The following is a 21265-nucleotide window of genomic DNA, read 5'->3' on the forward strand; positions in this document are numbered from 1 at the left end:
CTCTTGCTCTGTGGCAAACTGGAAGTGGTTGCTGCAAATAAAGTCCTGCTTCAAGACATTCTTTGGCCTGCTGATTTTGTTGTTCACTTGTCTTAGGGGTGCTACAATTCAGGTGGTGCCTAGGAGTTGGGGCAGGTAGATGGACTGAGGTTTCTTGCCTCTAGAGACAGTCCTTGTTTCAAAGGTATTTGGGGCAGGACAGCTCTCTCCTCAGAAAAGGCAATAACAAGAAAACCAGTCCTCTTACCCAGATGGTGTCAGAGGCTGTGGATATTGTCATCAGTGGTTGAAGAACAGCTGCCCAACAGGAGTGCCAGTTCAGGTCTTCCCTGAGAAAATTCTGTGCTAGTAATGGTGCTGAGTCAAATACAATCAGTGAGTGGGGCTTAGTGATTCCTGTCATTAAAGAGTTTGACCCTGACTTGGAGGTTTGGTGTCCCAAATTCCCAGGGAGGGGAGAAGTGACTACCTTTCCTTTTTGTCACATATCACCATTCTTTTCCTCTTCTTCCTCTGTTACAGATTCAATTTTCGGTGCATGTTTTCGGTAGCTACAATGGTACAGTCTCCTTCTTTCTCAGGGAAGAGATAAATGGAGCTCCAATCACCTTGCCAATGTGGGAAAGGGCAGGGAGCTGGAGTGACCACTGGTTTCTCATCACCTTACCAATGCCAGTGCTTCAGAACCGGTAAGAGCTCCACTCTCAGCAGCCAGGGTTATCCCTATAGATTTAGGAAATTGTTACTATCTTTATTGTGAAGTGTCACTTTCATTCCTGCCTTTTTTCAGGGCTGTTTTTAAGCAACTCTGCTTGCTCAGGAAGTATTCTGCCATAAGTGCATATCTTTGTGCACATGCATAGCTCAGCTCAACACAAGCCCACACCATGTGACTGCACTTCTGTGCAGCCTCAAACAGTACTTATGTTTTGGGAACAGCAAGCATCTGTACTAAAATCCTTTTAGCAATCTGAGCAAGCCAGTATACTCACAGGGGCAAAGTGCTCCCGGCAGGGAAACAGCTGCATTAGCATAGCTGCACTTCATACTCCCACTGTAAAAAACACTCATGTAAATCAAAGGGATGGTAATCCCACAGTTTAGCCAATAGAGCTGTCCAGTTTAGGATCTATATCAGTGCAGCCTGGGCAGCTGGAGATCCTTCATTACCACATTACTGATGCAATGATTTCAGAAAAAGACTGTTGCCCAAATGAGCTTTACACTAAGGTTTTCATGGATTTAGATGTAGAAATACAGTGCAATATTGATTTTCAAATGAAGTGAAATATTGAAGATTTAAAGAATTTCAATGCAATCAAATTTTATTCAGGCATTTCTCCTCCCTCATCTAGTGTCAAGCCATGTAGATGGTGTTGATAGCTGGTTATTTTGCACAACATAAGGGTTTTTTTTTTTCAGTTTCTCCAATCTGGGTTCTTTTTTTTTGCATATTCCTGACGAAGGCCTGTTTCACATGAAACTTAAGGAGAAAAAAAAAACCCCTCCAAGTCTATACAGTGAATATTATAAATGTTGCTCTACCCTCTTTCCATTTTAATTTCCTGATTACCTTTGGTGTCAGTATTATCACGTGTTCACCATACGCATCGTTGCCATGAATGATTCCTTTAGGGTAGGATTGGTCTGCCTGCTAGCACTGTATTTAATAATTTTGTCTGACACCATCTGAAGCTCTATGGATTAGTCTCTCTTTAGTTATGAATATGTAAAGTATGGCCAGTGAATTAGTGCAGAATAGCTCTTTTCTCTGGGCACTCTACTGTGGACCTGTCTGCAGCACAGACCAAGGGGTTCTTCAGAGATATTTGAGACCTTCTGCCTCCTCTGATATACAGTTCCTTATGCTTGTTCCCTGACGCCTCTAATTTCTGTATTTGCCCTTAATTCTGAAGCAAAATGGATCTTACATGGCAGAAGGGAATGGAAAGCAAGATACTTTTTTTGAGCACTAGCCAGAATAGCATCAAAACCCAATTGATATTCAAATGTTCACATACTGTAATGTTTGAAAAAGTTGAGCACTTAGGCAAAGTGAAAGATGTAGTTAGGTCATGCATGCATTAATTATTACAGTCTGGTTCAAGTAGTTCTATCTTGTTTTACTTCATATAACCTTTCTGTATGACATTTTCAAATTTAAAACTGAGTGGCAGAACAGAACAGTGACGATCACTGTGAGTAAGGATGGGACTGTTCAGTCTAGAAGGCAAATCTGTACCACCTGTGATATCCAGGTGACTGACAGAAGTAATAAGTTGCCATTTGCTACACTGATCTATAACAGACACAGAACAAGCACACACTTTGCTAGAAGGTGCTGAAGCTATTTCCCCAAGGGAGGAATCCCTGGTCTTTGTGCTCCCAGGACACTGGCTCCATCTCAGTCTTCTTGTCTTGCTGTTTCCAGGTTCTACTCCTTCTGTCCTGTCTTACCTGCTATTGTAGGCACTCGGTGTCTTTCTTCCTTGTTTTCATATACTTGGTCTCTCTTTCTTTTGCTTCAGCCTCCCATTTGGGAAGCCATTTTATCTGTCTCATGCCTCTGGTTGTAATTTCCTTTCTGAACTCCTCTCTGCTTCTTGTTTCCATCTCTCTTCTAGTAGCTGCTGTGTCTGTGTGTTGTTTAGTTTTGTTTTTTTTATTATGAAGTCCGAATCCCTTCCTTGCACTTCCCTTCTCCTCCTAGCTATCTCTTGTGTGCTTTCATTTCAGTGATCCCAGACCTACAGTAAAGGTTTATTCCCAGTACTCCTGTTTGACTGGCTATTTAATTCTCTCTGCAGATCTTGGGCCCAAATCCCCTGCACACCAAGTCCAAGCCCCTCTGCTGTAAAATTCCCAGTGAGCTCCCAGCCTCTCTCCAGGATAACACCTTGTTAACTCTGGATTCAGTTCAGGCACCATTTTTTCCCTCCTGTTTGGCCAGAATCAGCAACAGAAAGAAAGGCTGGGGAAGAAAATATTTATCCATTAATTTGGAAGGGTAGTTCCCACCTCATGCAGCTGAAGCAGGACCTGACATGGTTCATAATAGCACTGCTTGGAAAGTACCAGTTTGCCTGAGACTTTCAGATATCCAGAGAAGAGGAAACTGCAAGATTAAAAAAAATACCTGGCATGGAAATGTCAGGGATTAAAAATTTTCAAAGATATTTTCTTAAAAATGTAATTGATTCACATTCACGTGAAAAAAAACCACCTCATGTCTGCCATGTGACTCTCTTCTTCCCAAATTTCAGATCCCACTTCCAATACCTAGTAGCAGAGAGTGCTTAAAAAGTTACCAGCATTTTTGAGCATGGTCAGAATCACATATTCCTGCATTGCCTCATCCTCAGCACTCACAAAATGTTTTGACTGTTAGAAAAGCCATACCAAATCACCCAAAATAGAAAAGTTCAGGCTAAATTGCTTTAATGTTATTGAAGTTGAAAACAATTGTAAACAGAGGTGTGTGATGAACATTGCTGAACAATTTTACTACAATTTGGTATAAAACTTCATGAACGACTATTCTGTGTCTTTATGGGTGCTGTCAGCTTTCCTTGGTAAGCAATGCTAGGTTAATTTTTAGTGCAGATTTTGAGCTGGCATGCTGTTTTTCTGGATCCCAAATCTTCAGGAAACTCCTGTCTTTCTCTTGCTATAGGAAACTGCTGTTCCTTAAGGGGATGGTAGTCAGTAGTAAAGTGGGTAGTGATAGACCACACAGGGAGAAGAGTAGGCCTGAATTTAAACATAACAAGTTGCAGGCCATGAACTGCTTTATGGGGCCAGAAGTAGAGAAACCTTAGCAAAAAGAACAAGGAGGATATGAAGGCTCTATTTAGGCAGTTCTTAGCAACACCTTCATCCAATGAATTTATTTCTTAGGAGAGAAGGAAGACACAGTTTGCTTATCAGCCTCCCAGTTGGGCATCTAGCTACTTTGAAAAACTGCTTCTGGTGAATGGCTGGCAAATTCACTTACTTGGTTCACACACACAAGGAAAAAGAATGCTATCAGGACAAAACCAAGCAAGCAGAAGACCAGACAACAGAGAGCTGGAGAACATAATTTGTTGGAGTCAGCAAAATGAGATCAATGAACAGGAACACTGGAAACCCCTCTGGCTAGGACAGCACTGAGTTCAAAAGACAAATTCCTCCCCTTTTTCTGAAGCTAAGAGGAAGGGGAGGCAGACAGAGGCTAGAGGTTATGAAATGTCAGTTCTCACCCACTGGGGACGGGGGGTGTCATTCCTCAAGGTCCCCCCTTGTACTCAGCTGGAACAGAAACCTACCTTGCAGTGCAGTGCCAGGGACCCTTGTCTGCTCTGTCTCCATGGTCCAGACACAGCAGATTGACCTGACCAAGGGTATAATGCCATGTGAGTGCCTTAAGTAAGGGGTAGGATGTGGTGCTGTGTCTATGCCTGTGGGTCCTATAAGTGCCCTGGTTCTGGGCTCAGGGTGCTCTGACTCTCTTCCATCAGATAGATGGGGGAATTATTGTCATTTGTTAGTGGACTCATATGCGAGGTTTGAAAATGCTCTTGCTAAGCCTGCTGTTGAAGAGGAGGGTATCTGTAGGAAGAGGATCTAATGAAAAATTCCCCCACTAACACCACAGCTAAGAGATCATTCAAGGGACCCTTAATTTGCATTTGCTGCACTTACTTCCAGAGTGCTCAGATCCTGAAGGTGTGAATGCTTTCATTTAAGCACAAGGGGTCATTCTTGAGTTGGAGTAAAAGCAGTTTATCCCTAAAGATTTTTATGTAGCCATGCAACTAACTGTGGATATCAACCAACATTTGGTTGGTGGGTGGAATGCACACACATATTTTATTGCCACTAATTTGGGACAAGTGTGTTTCTAGGCTGAATGATTAATGTGTTAGGCAGGTCAGTGTTTGATCTCTCATAAATCATCATGGAGCTTTACCAGAGACAGCAATAGAGGTCCTGCCCATATGCTTTTAATAAGCTCTAAATGGACTGGACATCAGACAACTGTTTCTTTCTGAAATGTAATGAAAAACAATTCAGTCCTATCATTAGAAGGAGATCCTTCAGCTTATTTTCTTTCTTCCTTGTGAATTCAGTAGGTAGCAACAGACATGGACGTGACAGAGCTCCTAGATAAGGAACACTTGGTCATAGTGGAAAAAGATGAGACAGCCCAGGGAGTTAACTCTTCAAGGAATTATGGCTGTAACTGATAATGTCCTACCCTTCTGAAATAAACTCATGACACCTTCTGAGTTACACTGGCTGAGGATCAGGCCCAAGACTTTTGGATAATCTGCTCAGTTTTTACTCTATCTCTTTGGGGGTGGAAAGGAGGAGATATTTTTTCCCCCAGTCTAATTCCCTGACTATTTCTACATCCATAGATGGTTGTTTGAGTATAAAAATTAGTGGGGGACAGTTGCTTGTATGTATGTGCAGATAGCAGGGGAAGTAGGGCTCTCATTCTTGTTCCCCATGAAATGTGAAATTGTATGAATGTTGTGGTGCTTACAAGGGGTTGATATGTGTCTAAGACTTAGAGCAAGCCCTTTTGGCTGCTCAGTTGGATTTGTCTGGAGGAAAAATTCTAAATAGTGGTGATGTTTTTTCCATGATGAGGGAACATTGTATTTTTAGGAAGGTTGTTTGTTTGTTTGTTTTGTTTTCCCCTCTCCTTAGTCCTTTGTCGGTCTGCTCTAAAACATCTGTCTTATTGCAAAGGTTTCAACTGGAACTCCTGGCAACCTGGGGCTGGAATTCCCAAGCTGACATTGCTATCGACAACATTACATTTGGCCTGGACTGCTTCACTGATGGTGAGACACAAATGTTGCAGAATCCCCTAAAAATTTGGGTAGTGTAATCAGCATCCCAGAGGTCCAGGATGCACAATCTGTTCTCCTCACAGAATGTGCACGGATAATTTGTGTCAACTTTTTCAGCACAATGCCATTTTATCTCAAACTTACTGAAGATTGCAAGTAGATGCACTTTTACTCTGTGTCAGAGTCTCCCAGTCCTCTTTTTTTTCCTCTAAACTGGGATATTCTGTATCACATAGTTGAGACCTGTCTGTGTATCTTGGCAAGAAACACTAAACTTATTCCTTAATCCTAAATGGAAGGATTACATCACACTATTTTTCCAGTCAGTCCCTGCTGATCTATGCACCCTGGTAATTGATACCTCAAACAAATTTGTTGAAGTCAAAGGCAAAAGTCACCATATTTTTGTGGAGAAAAGGAAGAAAATGAAGGAGTAAATCGACTCTCTGACAATAAAATTTAGATTACTCCAACAAGTTTGTTTTAGTCTGTAAGGAGGTACATTAGCTATCACTGCCAGACATAAAACAGCTTTCCTTTGTTTCATTACTGTGAACGTGACTGACAACTATTCCAGAGCAAAATGGAGCCAGTGCTACCCTTTGAAACATGTTAGCAGGAGTTGTAGTGGATGTTCTTAGCAGACAAAGGGAAAGAATTTAGGTACTTGAACTACTTGCAAATATTAGAAACTGCCTTCTTTTGTCCCTGGGGAAAAAAAATGCTCGGTTGCAAAGGAACTGGAAGATATGTAACACTTGAATGGTAAATTCTGTTGCAGACAAAATGTGGGTTGGTGATACTGTGCCACTCTACGTGTCACCACACTCAATATGTCAGCATTTAGGATCATAGCATGTCCCTGCAGTGGCTAGCTATAGCCTAACATAACATATGGAAAGGCTTATGTCAAAATAGATGTGGTAAAAGCTCATCAATTAGAAGCCACTATTCCTTCCCATCCTTTTCTGGTTCAGTGTCCTGTTCACTGACCCTTCGTTCTGTGGGCACTGAAACCCTCTCCTATAAAATGCTGAGTATGCACAGTTTCACTTGAAATTAAGAGGAAAAGCTGATCCTTTATGGTAATTTCATTTTTTCACTCTAGCTCCTTTACAGTCCTCTCTCCAACCTCCATGGTAGCAGTTTGTTTTGGAATTTTGAGGAAGCTGAAGGGAGTGACTCCAGATGCACTTGGGCCAGGTGATGTGCATCCAGCTGCTGGAGTTTACAGCTCTCAGATAGATCCTCCAGTTTATCCACAGACCTTTTGCTGGGAGTGGTGTAGGTACACACCCTTTGGCAAACAGGTGGGGTGTAAATGCCCCTGCAGCAATGTTATCAGAGCTTGTCCATTAGACCACCCAGGCTACTCCTTATTTTCAATTGGGATGAATTGCACTGATGTCCAGGAGCAACTGGACTTACCCCATGTGAAGGCATCACCCAGAGATGTGTGAGTCATGCAGAAGAAACATATCACGAAGGAAACATTTCTCGGAAGCCTTGCACTTGCCACTGTTCCTTGAATCCTCTTTGCAAATTGGCGTTTTCTCACCTCTAAGAGCAGCCCCCTTGTATTTGTCTTCTCATTACTTTAATTCAGTTATGTTACAGAGAAGCCCAGCAGCTCTGCTGTGTTTTCAGTAATGAAATTACTTATCCCTGGCAAGGACAGGTTTCAGATGTCAGAGACAGAGCCAATTAAAATCCAAGCAGTGAATTCTTTTCATGAGGGCAGCAGGAAGGATGGATGGCAGGAAGGAAAGATTTGCTGCTTGCTAGGATGTAAATATTATTTTCTCCATCTATTTCAATCTTGTAGTTCAACTCTCTACAAAACCCAGTGCTGAATGAAAACACTGGTTTTGTATGCAAGATGGGAAAGAAGGTGAGGTTTTCCACAGACCTTAAAATTGAGAAGAAGGTTCAGTAAGATTTAAGTGAACAACTGAGTAGTGCAGGCAGCTCAAGAGACATCAATGAAGACAAAACCCAAACAGACCATTCTTTGGATGGCAGCTCCTGGGCATGGACAGATGTTTTTCCCTGTGAAAAGGGTGAGGCGAAACCACATTTTGACTTATACAGTCACCTTGTGTAAGATAGTGTCACAGACTGGATGGCATGTCTGGTTCATTGTGAGGACTTCAGGCAGACAGGCATAAAGATACTTCATAGTTTCAGTGAAATAGTGTTTATATAGGAAAAGGTCTGAATTTTGATTGTTTTAACATGAAAATCTGGACTAGCACAGCAAATAGAATGCTGATAGTTGAGTTGCCCTTCTCATTGCCTTTACTATTATCTTTTGGTGCTCTCAGCATTGTATTGCTTCAATTAAGATCACAGGTCTGTGGTCTATCAAACTTTACTGCCCTGGCCTAGAAATTTCAGACTGTGCATCATTTTCAATTTCCCAGAAGATTGCTTTATAAATGGCAAGACTGTCCAAAGAGACCTTTTGTATAGATTACCTCTACTTCTTGATTTTAGAGTCCCTGACCCAGCAAAGTCTGATATTCAGGTGTACTGAAATCAGCATTAGTGAGGTGGAATCTCTGAGGAGACCATTTGCACCTTGAGGATCCTGTGAGGCATCTTACTCTGATTAATCTCAGCCACCAGATCTCTATCTCCTTTTTCATTACAGTCACAGAGATATTGAAGCAGTGAATGAGTGAATTACTTTAGCTCTCTGCCTGCAGAAGATGTCCCCTCTTTCTCCTTTACATTTCCCTGTGTCTCATTTCAATGGGGGAATCAGTGTTAGCTAAAACGTGGAGAAAGGAAGTCTGTGCTCTTTGTATTTTTTTGATATAGATGCACCTTAATATGAATTAATTCTTGTTCCCTTCCATTCACTTTACAGTCAACATGTTGGCTGTTAGAAGAGGAAGTGGAAACTAAAATAGATTGAAGGACCAGCCCCTGGGTCCCAGGGCTACACTATGTTTGTAAAAAATGCCCCTTTACAAGTTTGTGTCTGACAGTGCATAAAACATCAGCCTTTAAAGCGTTAACAGCTCATGTGGACAGGGTATGCTCAGCCTGTGGTGCAGCTGATCTACTGCTTAGTATGGAGGAGACAGAAAGTTTCTTTTGGAGAGCAAGGGTTTGAGACTATTTGGAGAAGGAGGAAAGACTGGAAATGAGACATTGCCTTAGAATACTCATTGGGATGCCACAAAAAAATCCACGCAGACACAAAGATCAGCTCTCTGTTTCAGAGAGTGATTTACATTCCTTTGCTCTGGCAAGCATAACCAGACTTCTGGTACATCTGTTGTGACCTTTGGAATTTGTAATTCAGTGCAGGCCTTGGGGTGCATCTTTTCTGGCCATGCATTGTATTTGTCATTCTGTTTTCCTTCTTGCATTTGATTAATTTCATTTGTTTTGAGTTAATTTCATTTTTCACTGGCTTGACAACTTCATCCATTGAAGTTCTCCATCTCAGTAGGAGCAGAGTGTGTCAGTACAAAGCTTTCTTTTATTTGTGTGCATCAATGTGCTTTCAGTCAGACCTGGAGGGAATATTCTCAGGAGTAAAAGCTCAGCAAGGTCTCCATGCTTCAGTTAGTTATTTGGCCTTTCTGACACAGCTAACAAGGGTGTTAATTATTGCTATTTAGAGAAGTGGCTTTGTGGCGGAGATAATTGTCCATCTGGAACTGAGTGAGTCTCTTTTCAGTAGAGCATCAGACAGCTGTTAGATTCTCACAACTGGAACAAATTGAAATATTTGTAATGTTTTTCCACTGATGAAAAATGTTCAGTATTAAATTAATTGAGGGCTCACAAAATGGAAAGAAGCCTGTCCTTTTTCTTAGAGATTTTCCAATCAAAAATCTGCATAAAAATGGGTAACTTAACTGTTGAAACAGGATGCTTGCATATTATGAGGCAAGGGTTCATTATTACTTTTTCCTGTGGTAAGGCAGCATTGGTATTGTAGTGTTCTCAATGAATTCAGACGATTTGGATCAGCAATTGATTTGAAATTCCTCCTCTCTGAGAAAGGTCTGGTTTTCAAAGGCCTATCTCAGCGGTCAGAAATGTATGGTTTTGCTCTGTGATTTTCAAAAAGTTTGTCCAACAAATCTGTGTCAAGATTTTTCCAAAGCTTGTGTCAAGGGTATGTTTCTGTTACTTAACTGTGTATGTTAGTGAGGCATGTAATTTTATTTAGTTATTTATTCTCTAAGAGAGCTCTCAGGTGCTAAAAGTTGGTTGCTGAGGTGGAAGTGATCTGTTAAGCTGGGTTACTTGCCATGACATTACTCAGAACCAAAGACAATGATTTTTGTCACCATTCTCCTTTACACCTCCAGTCATTTGACTGTCCAGAATTGTCACCTGCCTGTTTGACCAGCAGAACATCAATACCTGGTATCTGTTCTCCCACACTACATTTTCCCTAAAATCTCCTGTAATCACAGCTAGAGGAAATTGCAGACCAAGGAGCTTATCCTGCATGGGATAACATAGAGAGTCTGTGTTCCTGTGAAGACCCACTGCCTTCAGCACAGATACAAGTAGCTTACCTAAGACATGGGCTCAAAAGAGTAATACAAAATTATGATTGTTCAATACACCTTTTCTACCCAAGGTAATATTTACTTATCTTAACCATACGGTTGTATTTAATTAATTCATGTGCTCTTTAAATTTTCCATCACTCTTTTCTACCATCCTCCCACCTCTTTCCTCTATTCTACAAACTATTACAGGAAGACAACTGAATCATTTTGGTGGGAAACGCCACTACCCACGTGAAATTAATATCCTGGATGAACATCTTCTGAACCCCCTGGAAGAGCCCTCCCTCCCAGGTACATGATTCAGTACTGAAAACCTGGCTCTTGGCTATAAAAGATGGCTCCCTTTCTGTCTCCTGTGTGATCTGCGTGCCTACAGGAGTGAAGCAGCTGTAGATAATCCAAAGGTGTGGAGACTATGTCAGGTAGTCTCTCCAGGTTTGGCAAGCAGTTTGCTGGAGCCCAGCTCACCAGCCCTGAGATGGCAGATCCTCTTTAAAGAAAAGCAGAATCTCTTCAAGTGAAAACAGAAGCTGCATGACTCAGATTCGGAGTGCATGGAAAGGCAGCTTAGGGAACAAAAGGTATAGACTGGTACAGAAAGTTAGGAATAGAAAGAGTGCTGAGCACTGAAGCTGAATAAAATGAGTGTAGAATAGTGGTGTAAAGATGAAAATCCAGGGAGAAGTAAGTAAGGATGAGGAAATCCACTGAAGGGAAAAATTGGATGAAAAAGTAGGAGAACAAGGGAACACTGGGGACTAATTTGCTGGTAGTGGTAGAGATTGCCACTCTGGAGGACAGATAAGAATCGTGTGGGTGAGAAGAGCTGTCTAAAGGAGAAGGTGAGGAGGAGAGGTTTTCTTGAGGCTGTTTTGTGGCCAACAAATACCAATGCGTGACTGTCCCAACTCCTGAAGGCTGTGACACCTGGAATGTGACAATCTGTACTGCTGTCTGTTCCCATTAGCTATGGGGAATGCTGTAATGCAGCTGAAACTCATACTGCATTGATTCATCTGCATGTTCACAGGATGATGTCTGTCGGGGGTAGTTTGCTTGCTTTTTCCTTTAAACAAGATTGAAATTTTTCTTTTAAAAGTCTGTAATTTTTACCTCTATTTTAATCATTCAGCTCTTAAACAGTTCTACTTTCAACCCTGGTTTTTGTCTACAAACTGCATCACACAATTTTTTGATACATTACTGAAAAGTTTTATTCTTAGGTCTTACCTAATTCAGTGGAGAAGATGGATTTGTTTGGGTCTTAGAAATGGTTGTGAAATAGAAAGCATACTTATATGCTGAACTGTTGTAGAAACAAAAAAATAATGCTGAATAAGAACCAGGAAAGAAATTGCTTGGGGAAGAAGGGTCCCTACAGATGGTAGCAAGAGGCACTTTCTGCTGCCACAGGCTTCTTGTGCAAGCCTGAGACAAGTCCCTTCAAACTTTCACTGGGTTTCATAAATGGTCACTAGCTGTAATGACAGATGTTTTCAACCTTTGTCTCTGTGTACATGGTTTAGTTCTCATTTGGAAAGTTGAACATCATCTTGCTTCAGACTGGCACTGAGAAGAGGAATTTGATCATATCTGTGAGACACTTGGATAAACCCCTTAGAAGTTCAGTCCCTCTTCCCTTTTCCTTGCCCCTCCCACACCCAACTGATAAAGTTTAATTTCAGCCCATGATTTATCAAATAGTGTGCAAGAAATAAGGGGAGAAAGGAGAAAAGCAAACAGTGACCATAACAAAGCAGTAGTTGTGCTACGACTAGAAGAAAGTGGGTATAAGTACTGAGAAATGCAGGGAAGCTGACATCTGACTCAACTCTTGCTGTTTTGGTCACAGGGGACACAACTGTTGTTCTGTGGTGGTTCTCAACATGTGGTGCCAGTGGTCCCCATGGGCCAACCCAAGCTCAGTGTGACAGTGCCTACAAGAACAGCAATGTGTCAGTGACTGTGGAGAAGGAGGGCAGGCTCCGGGGAGTGCAAGTCTGGAGAGTGCCAGCCACAAACAGATACAGGTGAGGATCAGTGTGTGCTGGGGGGCAGCCACCTCTAACTGCTTTTTGTTTGTGGAGATTCAACAAGAACAACTGTGGGACCACTTGTACTGAGTGGGTACAGGGGACAGTGAAGAAATAGGAGCAGTAGCTATTAGGATACATATCTGAGCTACTGTGAAGCATGGAAGGGTGAGCAGAGATGTAGAAGAGATCAGAAGAGGAGTGAGAGTGGGCATGCAGTCAAGGAGTGCTGCCATCATCTCAGTCCTGTAGCCTTAGACTTCTGGAGTGGGCTATACCAGCTCATGCTATTTGTTCCTGCAGTTTCTGTTTCCAGTACTCGGGTAAGGGTTGGTCTTGTGCTACCTACCTACATGGGTGTCAGACAAGGAATAGTCACGAGCTGTTACAGCAGGGGAGCCTGCTCTGGAGAAATGTCTGTTTGGAAGTGAAGACTGGGAGACCTTGCAGATGGATTTTCTTTGGGGATGAGAAGTGTGAGAGCTGTTTCTTCATTTATTTACTTTGTCTTGCAGGATTTCTGCCTATGGAGCAGCCGGGGGGAAGGGAGCCAAAAACCACAATAAGAGGTCCCATGGGGTCTTCATCTCAGCCACCTTCCACCTGGAGAAAGATGAGCTGCTGTACATCTTAGTGGGGCAGCAGGGGGAGGATGCCTGCCCTGGGGTGAGGGCCACAAAGCACACGTGGGCAGGGACCTTGCAGATACTATTCAGTGGGTGGCTTGGGATTTGGTGATAAAAGTTAGAAATCCCAGAATCCAGACAGGAGACAGGAAAGACCCAATAAAAGAAGTTAGAAAAAAATCTCAAAACAGATATAAAGAACACTGAAAAGAAAAACAATCCCAAAATGCACAAACAAATATGAAGCCCACAGAAACTTAGCTTTAAGCTCCTGGTGTTTGAAATAAGTTCTTCATCAGCTCTCTTGTGCTTATTTTAAGCAGGAAGCTCATAAGCAAGTGATGTGCTCCCTCTCTTGTTTTTCCACAGTCCAGAGTTTTTGCTGTCTGCCAGGATTTTCAGAAAATTTACTATTATTTATGGGAGCATCCAGCAGTTTTGTGGCTGCACAGTGTTACATACTCTCTAGGCTTAGACTAAAGTCTGAATCCAAAGACTACCAAAACCAGCGAGAATCTTCCCACTAACTTCAGTGGCCCCTGGATTAGGTTTCTGTGATGACAAAAAAAACTCAAGAGAAATGTAAATTGGTGATATGAATGCTTATGTGTGTATCCTCTAAATGCTATACCAAATTATCTGAAAGTCCTTTTGTCACTTAAGCTCAAAAACTACCTCTTTTCAGCATCAGTTTTTGATACTGCCTTGATCCAGAGATGCTGTTAACCTCTGCTCAGGAACAAAGCTGTTTTTCCCTCACAGACTGGTGTGTTTGGGGATGCATAAACTATGCCTGTAGGCATTTGAAGTTACTGTTTACTTTCCCACAGGAGATGATGTCTTACCCAGACAATTGACTCTAAACCCACCCTTTCTTCACTTTATATAGTACAAAAATTGCATCTATTTAAATAAAAGATACATTTGTGTCTCTGCAGGTCCCTTTTCAGTGCACTCTCTAGTCTTAGGTCATAATCTGAAAAGTTGTCCATTAATCCCTTGCATTTCATCATTTGTTCTGCAAATTGCAAATTACAACCCAGCATTATCTCCCTTTGGCAGGTGCTACTGGAAAAAGTTGTAGTTAATTTTTCCCACTTCCAAAGCCCAACTTTCTTTGGCCTGGAAATTCATGATGAATCTGTATATTGGGTGACTAATGTTTGTTTTTCTTTCTCTGGAGAAGTTCTGCAGCTCCAAACCTTGATTATCTCTCCTCAGATTTACCCCAGTTGTTTTTCCTTGGTCTTCATCTGTCTTGCCATCTTTTATTCTCATGTTTAAATTAACCAGGCAAATTGCTCCACCAACTAAGAAAGGCCATGCACCATCACTAACAGAATTGAGAAAGAGCTCTCCCTCTGTCAATTTTCAATCAATCTCAGTCTCAGTCTTGGGATGAGATGCAATGGGCAGAAAATGGAACATGTTCCACCTGAATGTGATGAAGAACTTCTTTTCTATGAAGGTGACTGAGAACTGGAACAGGTTTCCCAGAGGGATTGTAGAGTCTCCTTCTCTGGAGATAGTCAAAAACAATCTGGACACAATCCTAAGTTACGTGCCCCAGAGAAGTCTGTTTGAGTAGGGAGGTTGGACTGACTAGATGACCTCCAGTGGCCACTTCCAGCCTTCCCCATTCTGTGATTCTGCATGAATGAGAGGACACAGGCAGTAAGACTGGTGTAGGAATAGGAAACTGGGTCTCCAAATTACTCTTCTAAGATGTATCAATAGACTATTCTCAATTTTGTGTGGGTCACCTTTCCTTTATGCATTTATCTCCTTGAGAAATAAACAGCAAATCCTTACTGGAGTCAGTAAGAAAGTTTTCAGAATTAATCCATAATCCAAAATACTTAAATGTTTTTGGTTATAAGAAGTTCTAAATGTGCAAAATATTAATTATATGAAATTAACAATGAGTTATTACATTTTTTCCTGTATGCATCTCTATTTTCATTTGCATGTGTAATGTGAGTTTGCAAATCAGAAGTTACAGACAGATCTATCCCTCAGCTGCCAGTCCTAGTAGAAAAGGTCACTTTCTACAAAGATAATCTACATACTGATTTATAGATGTCTATTATGCATGACAAGCATTATCACATTATTATACTGAAATACACAGACAAGTCTCAAGAGTTGGACTTTGCTGATGTCTGACTCCATTTCTTGTCTCCTTTCAGGGCAATCCAGAAACCCAGAAGATCTGCTTAGGGGAGTCATCTCTCATTGAAGAAGATTACAAAAAAAAAAGGGACCTGAAGGAATGGGCTGGAGGAGGTGGGGGTGGAGGAGGAGCAACCTACATCTTCAGAGTAAGTATTTCCTCTTTGCATCCTGCCTGAGCAATGTCCAGCAGAGCAATTAGCTCTCACTGTCAGTCATTGCATATGATAAACAGTTCTTTTAAAAAAGATTATAAAAAATTAATCTTCCTCTTCTGCCTCTTTCTCCCTCTCCTCTTTCTGTCTCCCTTTGGTTTTTGTCTTTTTAGTTGTTTATCTCTTTTTATATCCTTATTCGTATTTATCACCATCATTAGGCTAGCTGAACTGGTTCCTCAGTCCTTAACAGCTCAGATGTGGGAATTACACCAGGATCTCACTTTAATACTGGCAGCAGTCCTTAAAAAATGAATCACAAAACCTTGATGTTCAGTTAAACAGCTACTTTTGTACTCAGGAACATGATGTGAAATATTTTTGTAATGATTCTATGAGACAAGCAGTAGCATTGCCCTGGCCTTAGGCCATTCTTCTTTGGGATGCTTTCATCATCTTTGATAAGTTTGTGTGAGTTGGCATATCCAAGGGATGTGAAGTTTTTCTGATGTTTGATGGGGGGTTTTCCAGCAGAAGGATGGAATTTTCGAACCTTTGCTCATCGCAGCAGGAGGAGGAGGAAAAGCCTACCTGAAGGCTCAGGACAATTCCCTGGATGATGTACCCCTGGAGCAATTTGAGAACAACACTGCAGTACCTGGAGTCAGTGGGAGGACTGGGGCAGCAGGTGAGACACTCAAAGCACACAAGATCTGAGTCAGGTGGCTGAATACACTCATTGTCCTGTAGGCATGAAGTCAAGGGCTTCTTTTTCAGTCTTTTGGAATTTTTCTTGGCAGTAGTTTTTAGAAATATGCTGGCAGTCTGTAAGGGATATCTTCTTATATGTTGTGTCACCAGATAAAAAAAGAATGCACAGGACAGGTGATGAGTGCTCCAGCAGTGGCAATTCCATAGGATGACTCCTCTCTTCTATGAGCTGAACCAGGGAAAATGATGTTTGGGGGATGGAGCCTGCTCCTTCACACTGTAACAGTGGTCTTGAAGAGAAGACATTTTCTCCTTACTCCCCTTAAACCTCAACAACAACAATTCTATTATGGGAATTATACCAGAAATGGAAGCTTATTTATAATCTTGTGATGGCCGTGCCAAGAATCCATTCCTAAGAGATAAAAAAAATCTGGTGGTTGTCCATCTCCTGCTATAGTAGGCTTACAGAGAGGCCACTAAAGTGAGATGTAGAAATCCAATTTATTTTTATTTCCCTGAGGAACTCAGCATATTACATGGCTGACTGCCCTAACCAGTTATCCTGAAAGGGAGTGATAGGCTCCTCATTTTCTTAACACCACAAGAAATTGGTGCTGAGGTTTTGGTTTATGCTACACATTATGGTGGGCATTGGATTTCCTGTTTGTTATTGCCCATGGCAGCAAGGAGCTTGTCTGTATATTCTTTTAAACTTAAAGAAAGGTTTACCTTGAACTAGGCACTTAAGAAATTAATAAGGACTCAACTCTGCCTCTCTACAAAGCATCTCTGCTTGTGCTTCTCTCACCTGTTCTTGTTTTCTTTTCTCACTCTCTGACTGAAGGTGGAGGTGGTGGCTGGCAAGATGAGAGTCTGCTTCCTCAGTCTGGGAAGTCCCTTCTGGAAGGTGGAGAAGGAGGTCAAGCTTGTCCCCAAGCTCTAGCCAAGCTCCAGTGGACCACCTCTGGTGGTTTTGGTGGAGGAGGAGGAGCTTGTACTTCTGGGGGAGGAGGCGGAGGGTACAGAGGTAAGCCTGCTGAGGACAATAGTCATGGTGACTAATTTGGTGCCCTTCAGAGAACCTGCAGGTCAGGGAGAGTGCTCTTAGTGCAGAGGTGCACGACTGCAGGAGTGAGGCACAGATACTTCAAGCTGAACAGTATGAGACCCACCCTGCTCTCCACCATCTCTCTATAACGGGGAAATCAAGGTTACAAAAGTGTTCCTATGTGATTTAATATTTGGAAAGTGTGATGAATCACACCTTCACCCATTCCCAAGTTATGCATGGGAAATGTTCCATTTCTTTTTTCTGTTTGAAACAAATACATTTTTACCTTGCTGAACTGAGAAACCTGCATTAGATAAAGTCACTTCACTAACCTTGGTACTGGCTGGGTCAAGTGAGGGTTTGACATTATACTATCCAATATCACTGGAAGTTTGCAGTGTCACCCCAGGTGGTGATGAGAATGAATGCAACCTGTCAGAGACATCATATTTTTTGCAGCATGCAGCACTGATCAGCTAGCCATACTCTTCTCTCCCCAGGGGGACATGCCTCTGATAGTGATGATATCACAGCTGGTGGTCAGGATGGCATCTCTTTTGTAAACCCCATAGGAGAGATCTTCTTGCATCCCCTGGCAGGTACAATATGGTTCTTACTCTCATTTCTTTACTTCCTCCTTTTTCCTTCTTCCTCTCTATTTCCTCTTTCCTCCTTCGTCTTCTCCTGTCTTTGTTTTCTATTCATTTCATTAAAGCTTAATTCATGCTGCAGGTCAGATCTTTAGCTGTGGTCATTTCTTTAAGTATTTCCATAGTGCTCTGGCACCTTTTTTCTCTGAATCTCTAAACCAGGAGAGACACCAGTCATCAGGTTCAACTGCCCATCCTCAGTCCCCGACTTTTCCAGGTCAATTCACTTCAAGGCCTCTCTGTTTGTTTAAGGAACCAAATGTCTTCTTCCCTACTGATCCCCATCAGGCTTCTGACATGTCCACACTGTGTTGGACTATCTGCTCTCCTGCAGAGAAGGAGAGAAGTTGTAGGTACCTGCTGGGTTTTGTTCTGTTGGCTTTTTTACCTTACTGGAACAAGATAGGAAAAACTGAACTAAGCCCAACTGTTGTGTCTGATTTCTTGTTCAGCCATGGAGAGTCATGGTGAGGTGGAGGTTCAGATCTATCTTAACTGCAGCCACTGCCACTCAGACAACTGCAAGCGGGACCCTGACACCAACCTGCCAGTGTGCCAGTGTGAGATGGGGGCTGTGCTGGCCAATGACAATGTCACCTGCACTGGTAAGTTAAGAAGCTTTAGCCTCATTGGATAGCATCTCTGTTCTTTATATTGTATCTCCTTCTGGCTTTTTTGATGTTCAATTCCCGAGTTACAGCTAGTGGATTCAGTGGACAAGGTGTTGTCAGTCAAACATAGGACTGAAAATTCCTGCTGACCTTTGCTTACAAGCTGAGCTGCATCTCTGCCACTATCTCCAACATTCACATTTGGATTAGGCCGGAGGTAAAAGATCTGTAAAGAGACATGGCGTGAATTTCCTGAATGGGCTCAGTGTATCAGATATTTAAGCATAAATACCTCTCCAGGATAACGTACCACCTACTGCTGAGTTATTTAAGCCACAAATTGCTTCCTTCCACAGCAGTTTCCCACTGTGCCTGTCAGCTGATGCCTTGTACTCACAGTTACTTCCTTCCACAGTCTCTTGGAGCTCCAAAACATCAAGACTGTAGACATTTTCAACTTATGAGTAGTGATGTTACCCATTTATAGAAAACTGAAGAATGGATAAGAAATCTGTGTTTTATCAGTTTGTTCTATCTTCACAATGATTTTAAAATTATTTAGGTACTTTTTCAACCTTCAGGGCTATAGAGGGATTTGCTGTAATTTTTATAAGATGCTCTGACCATGATCTCCGTACTGTTTTCTGGAATATAAGCAGCAATCAGAGGGATGCTTTACCATAGCTCTTGTTGTTTTCTGATTAATGAGCTCTGTTTTTATTCTTCCAGTGCCCCCGGGTCCTATACCAGAGGGACAGCTGCCTCTCCCCCTCCTCTTAGCTGTGGTGTCTGTGATTGTGGTGCTTGGAATGATCCTCACCTGTGGCAGCCTGTCCATCAGTAAGATACACTTACTTCTTATCACCCTTTGACCTGACTTTTTCCAGCTAAATTAGACAAAAGGAGACCACCTGGATTGTGCCACTGCTTTCAATACTTGGAGCCAAAGTGTTGCAGTCTCCCAAGTGGATTGGAGGAACAGGGAAAAAGAAGTGATAGGCAACATCACCACCCACAGTTAGGCACAAGCATAGTCCCAAAGGGCAAGGACTGCTCTTCCCTGGTATTTGCCACAGAACAAAAGAGCTAGGGAAGCCTTCTTAGCAGGTGTTTCTGTAGCAGCCACTGCAATACCAGATGAAATCACAATCTGTAATTAAATATATAATTCATTCAGGGAGATGGTTTGCTTTTTGGGACTGTCTTGTGGAACACTCTTCCTCAGCCAATGCACAAAGCAACATAGGAAACCTAGATGATTAGGTGCCTGCAGGAATGAGACTGTTTCAATATCCAGTACTAAATCACTGGAGCCTGTGAAGAAGAGCGTGATACGGTAAGCCAGAGATGTTTCTGGACCATTTATAATTATGGGATTGGTGTCATTCTGTTCTGTATGGCCAGCATAATCTTTTCTGCCCAATTGTAGATCTAGTTTGTGCATTTTTATTCGTCTCTCCACCTGCAGTTTATCACCTGAAGAAGCAGCAGCTGGAAGGATCCAGAGCACGACTGCAGAGCCCAGAATATAAACTGAGCAAAATCCGCACATCTGTCATCATGACCGATTACAACCCCAACTACTGCTTTGCAGGGAAGGCTGCCACTCTGAGTGAGCTGAAGGAGATCCCACGGAAGAACATCTCTCTGCTTCGGTGAGAAAACAAGGCCCACCTCTCTGGCTAACTGCAAAGCACCCAGTCCAAGTCAGCCAAAATACAACAAATACTTGATATGATACTTGTTATGTTCTCTAAGATAATTTGATTCCATAAAGTTCTCAAGCAGAAGTGTAAGATCATGAGTCTCCTGTTCCATGTTCCCACATGTAGGTATTTCACATCTACTGTGATTGTGTTTTTATTGCACTTGCCTCCTGGCAGTAGCTCCCTTCAAAATCTATAGCAGTATGTCTATTTCAGCATTTCCTGTCACAAGGAAATTTCCTGTCACAAAGAGATACATGCTAAGTTGCTCTTCATCATCCAGATTATATTGATCAAAGTTATATAAACTTTAGAAGGAACAATTTGATCATTCTTATATCTTATACAGTCTCCTGAAGACATCAGTCTGCAGCCATCTTATTCCATTGTTCTCTATTTTTCTTGTCTTTCTTTTTCCATACTTGGTGATAGGACCCTAGGATTGAGCAGGCCTATTTTTGGTTCAGAACCATCAAGAATCCAATCTCCCTTTTTAGTGATAATGACAGAAAATACTGATAAGCTGTTTTCAGAAGTTTTGAGTTGAAATCAAAACTCTGTTTTTGATTTGTATTGGACTGTATGAAAAGAAGAGCTCGGCCAGCTCTGGATATAAGGGCATATAACATCTGTTCCCCCTCTTCTTTTCTTGCAGGGCACTAGGACATGGTGCATTTGGTGAGGTTTATGAGGGAACTGTGGTAGGCATTGCAGGGGACCCCAACCCTCTACAAGTGGCTATCAAGGTCAGTACCCACAAATTTCTTCTACAGCAATAATTACCCATAAGAGCCATGTTATCTTATCCCTGTTCCAGCTGGAAATACATGTGTATCACATGTATAATGGCATATTATGTGTGATGCAGGTTTGGACACGTTGCTGCATTCAGGCATTATCAGCCTTGATTTGAGTGCTTTCTCACAAGTTTTTCCACATGATCTATTTAAAAATCTGTGTTGATCCTCAGTTACCTCCCTTTGTACTGAGAGTAGTGCTTTTCTACTGTATGTGAATTTTCAGGTAGTCTTTTGATATTACACAGTGTTAAGGATGCTGTTGTGAATATATATTGCAATTTCACACTAATATCTCTATCATTGGTGGCAAGAGACAATAGGCTGGTTTTCTCTGAAATGACTGCTGTTGCATCAGGATTT

The 21265-nt window shown here is 41.9% G+C and overlaps 1 protein-coding gene across 1 annotated transcript in view; it reads left to right on the forward strand.

Annotated features, from left to right (window-relative positions):
- LTK (leukocyte receptor tyrosine kinase) overlaps nucleotides 1-21265 on the forward strand; it is a 50508-nt gene that overhangs the window by 17116 nt on the left and 12127 nt on the right. Inside the window, exons 9-21 of the mRNA XM_053980688.1 lie at nucleotides 523-689; nucleotides 5740-5834; nucleotides 10577-10678; nucleotides 12240-12417; nucleotides 12936-13086; nucleotides 15236-15367; nucleotides 15905-16061; nucleotides 16932-17114; nucleotides 17639-17737; nucleotides 18241-18393; nucleotides 19129-19239; nucleotides 19868-20054; nucleotides 20761-20851. Of these exons, the coding sequence (XP_053836663.1) occupies nucleotides 523-689; nucleotides 5740-5834; nucleotides 10577-10678; nucleotides 12240-12417; nucleotides 12936-13086; nucleotides 15236-15367; nucleotides 15905-16061; nucleotides 16932-17114; nucleotides 17639-17737; nucleotides 18241-18393; nucleotides 19129-19239; nucleotides 19868-20054; nucleotides 20761-20851 (1806 nt within the window). The remainder of the gene's footprint in view (nucleotides 1-522; nucleotides 690-5739; nucleotides 5835-10576; nucleotides 10679-12239; nucleotides 12418-12935; nucleotides 13087-15235; nucleotides 15368-15904; nucleotides 16062-16931; nucleotides 17115-17638; nucleotides 17738-18240; nucleotides 18394-19128; nucleotides 19240-19867; nucleotides 20055-20760; nucleotides 20852-21265) is intronic.

Source organism: Vidua macroura, chromosome 6 (assembly GCF_024509145.1).
Source record: "Vidua macroura isolate BioBank_ID:100142 chromosome 6, ASM2450914v1, whole genome shotgun sequence".
Taxonomy (NCBI): Eukaryota; Metazoa; Chordata; class Aves; order Passeriformes; family Viduidae; genus Vidua; species Vidua macroura.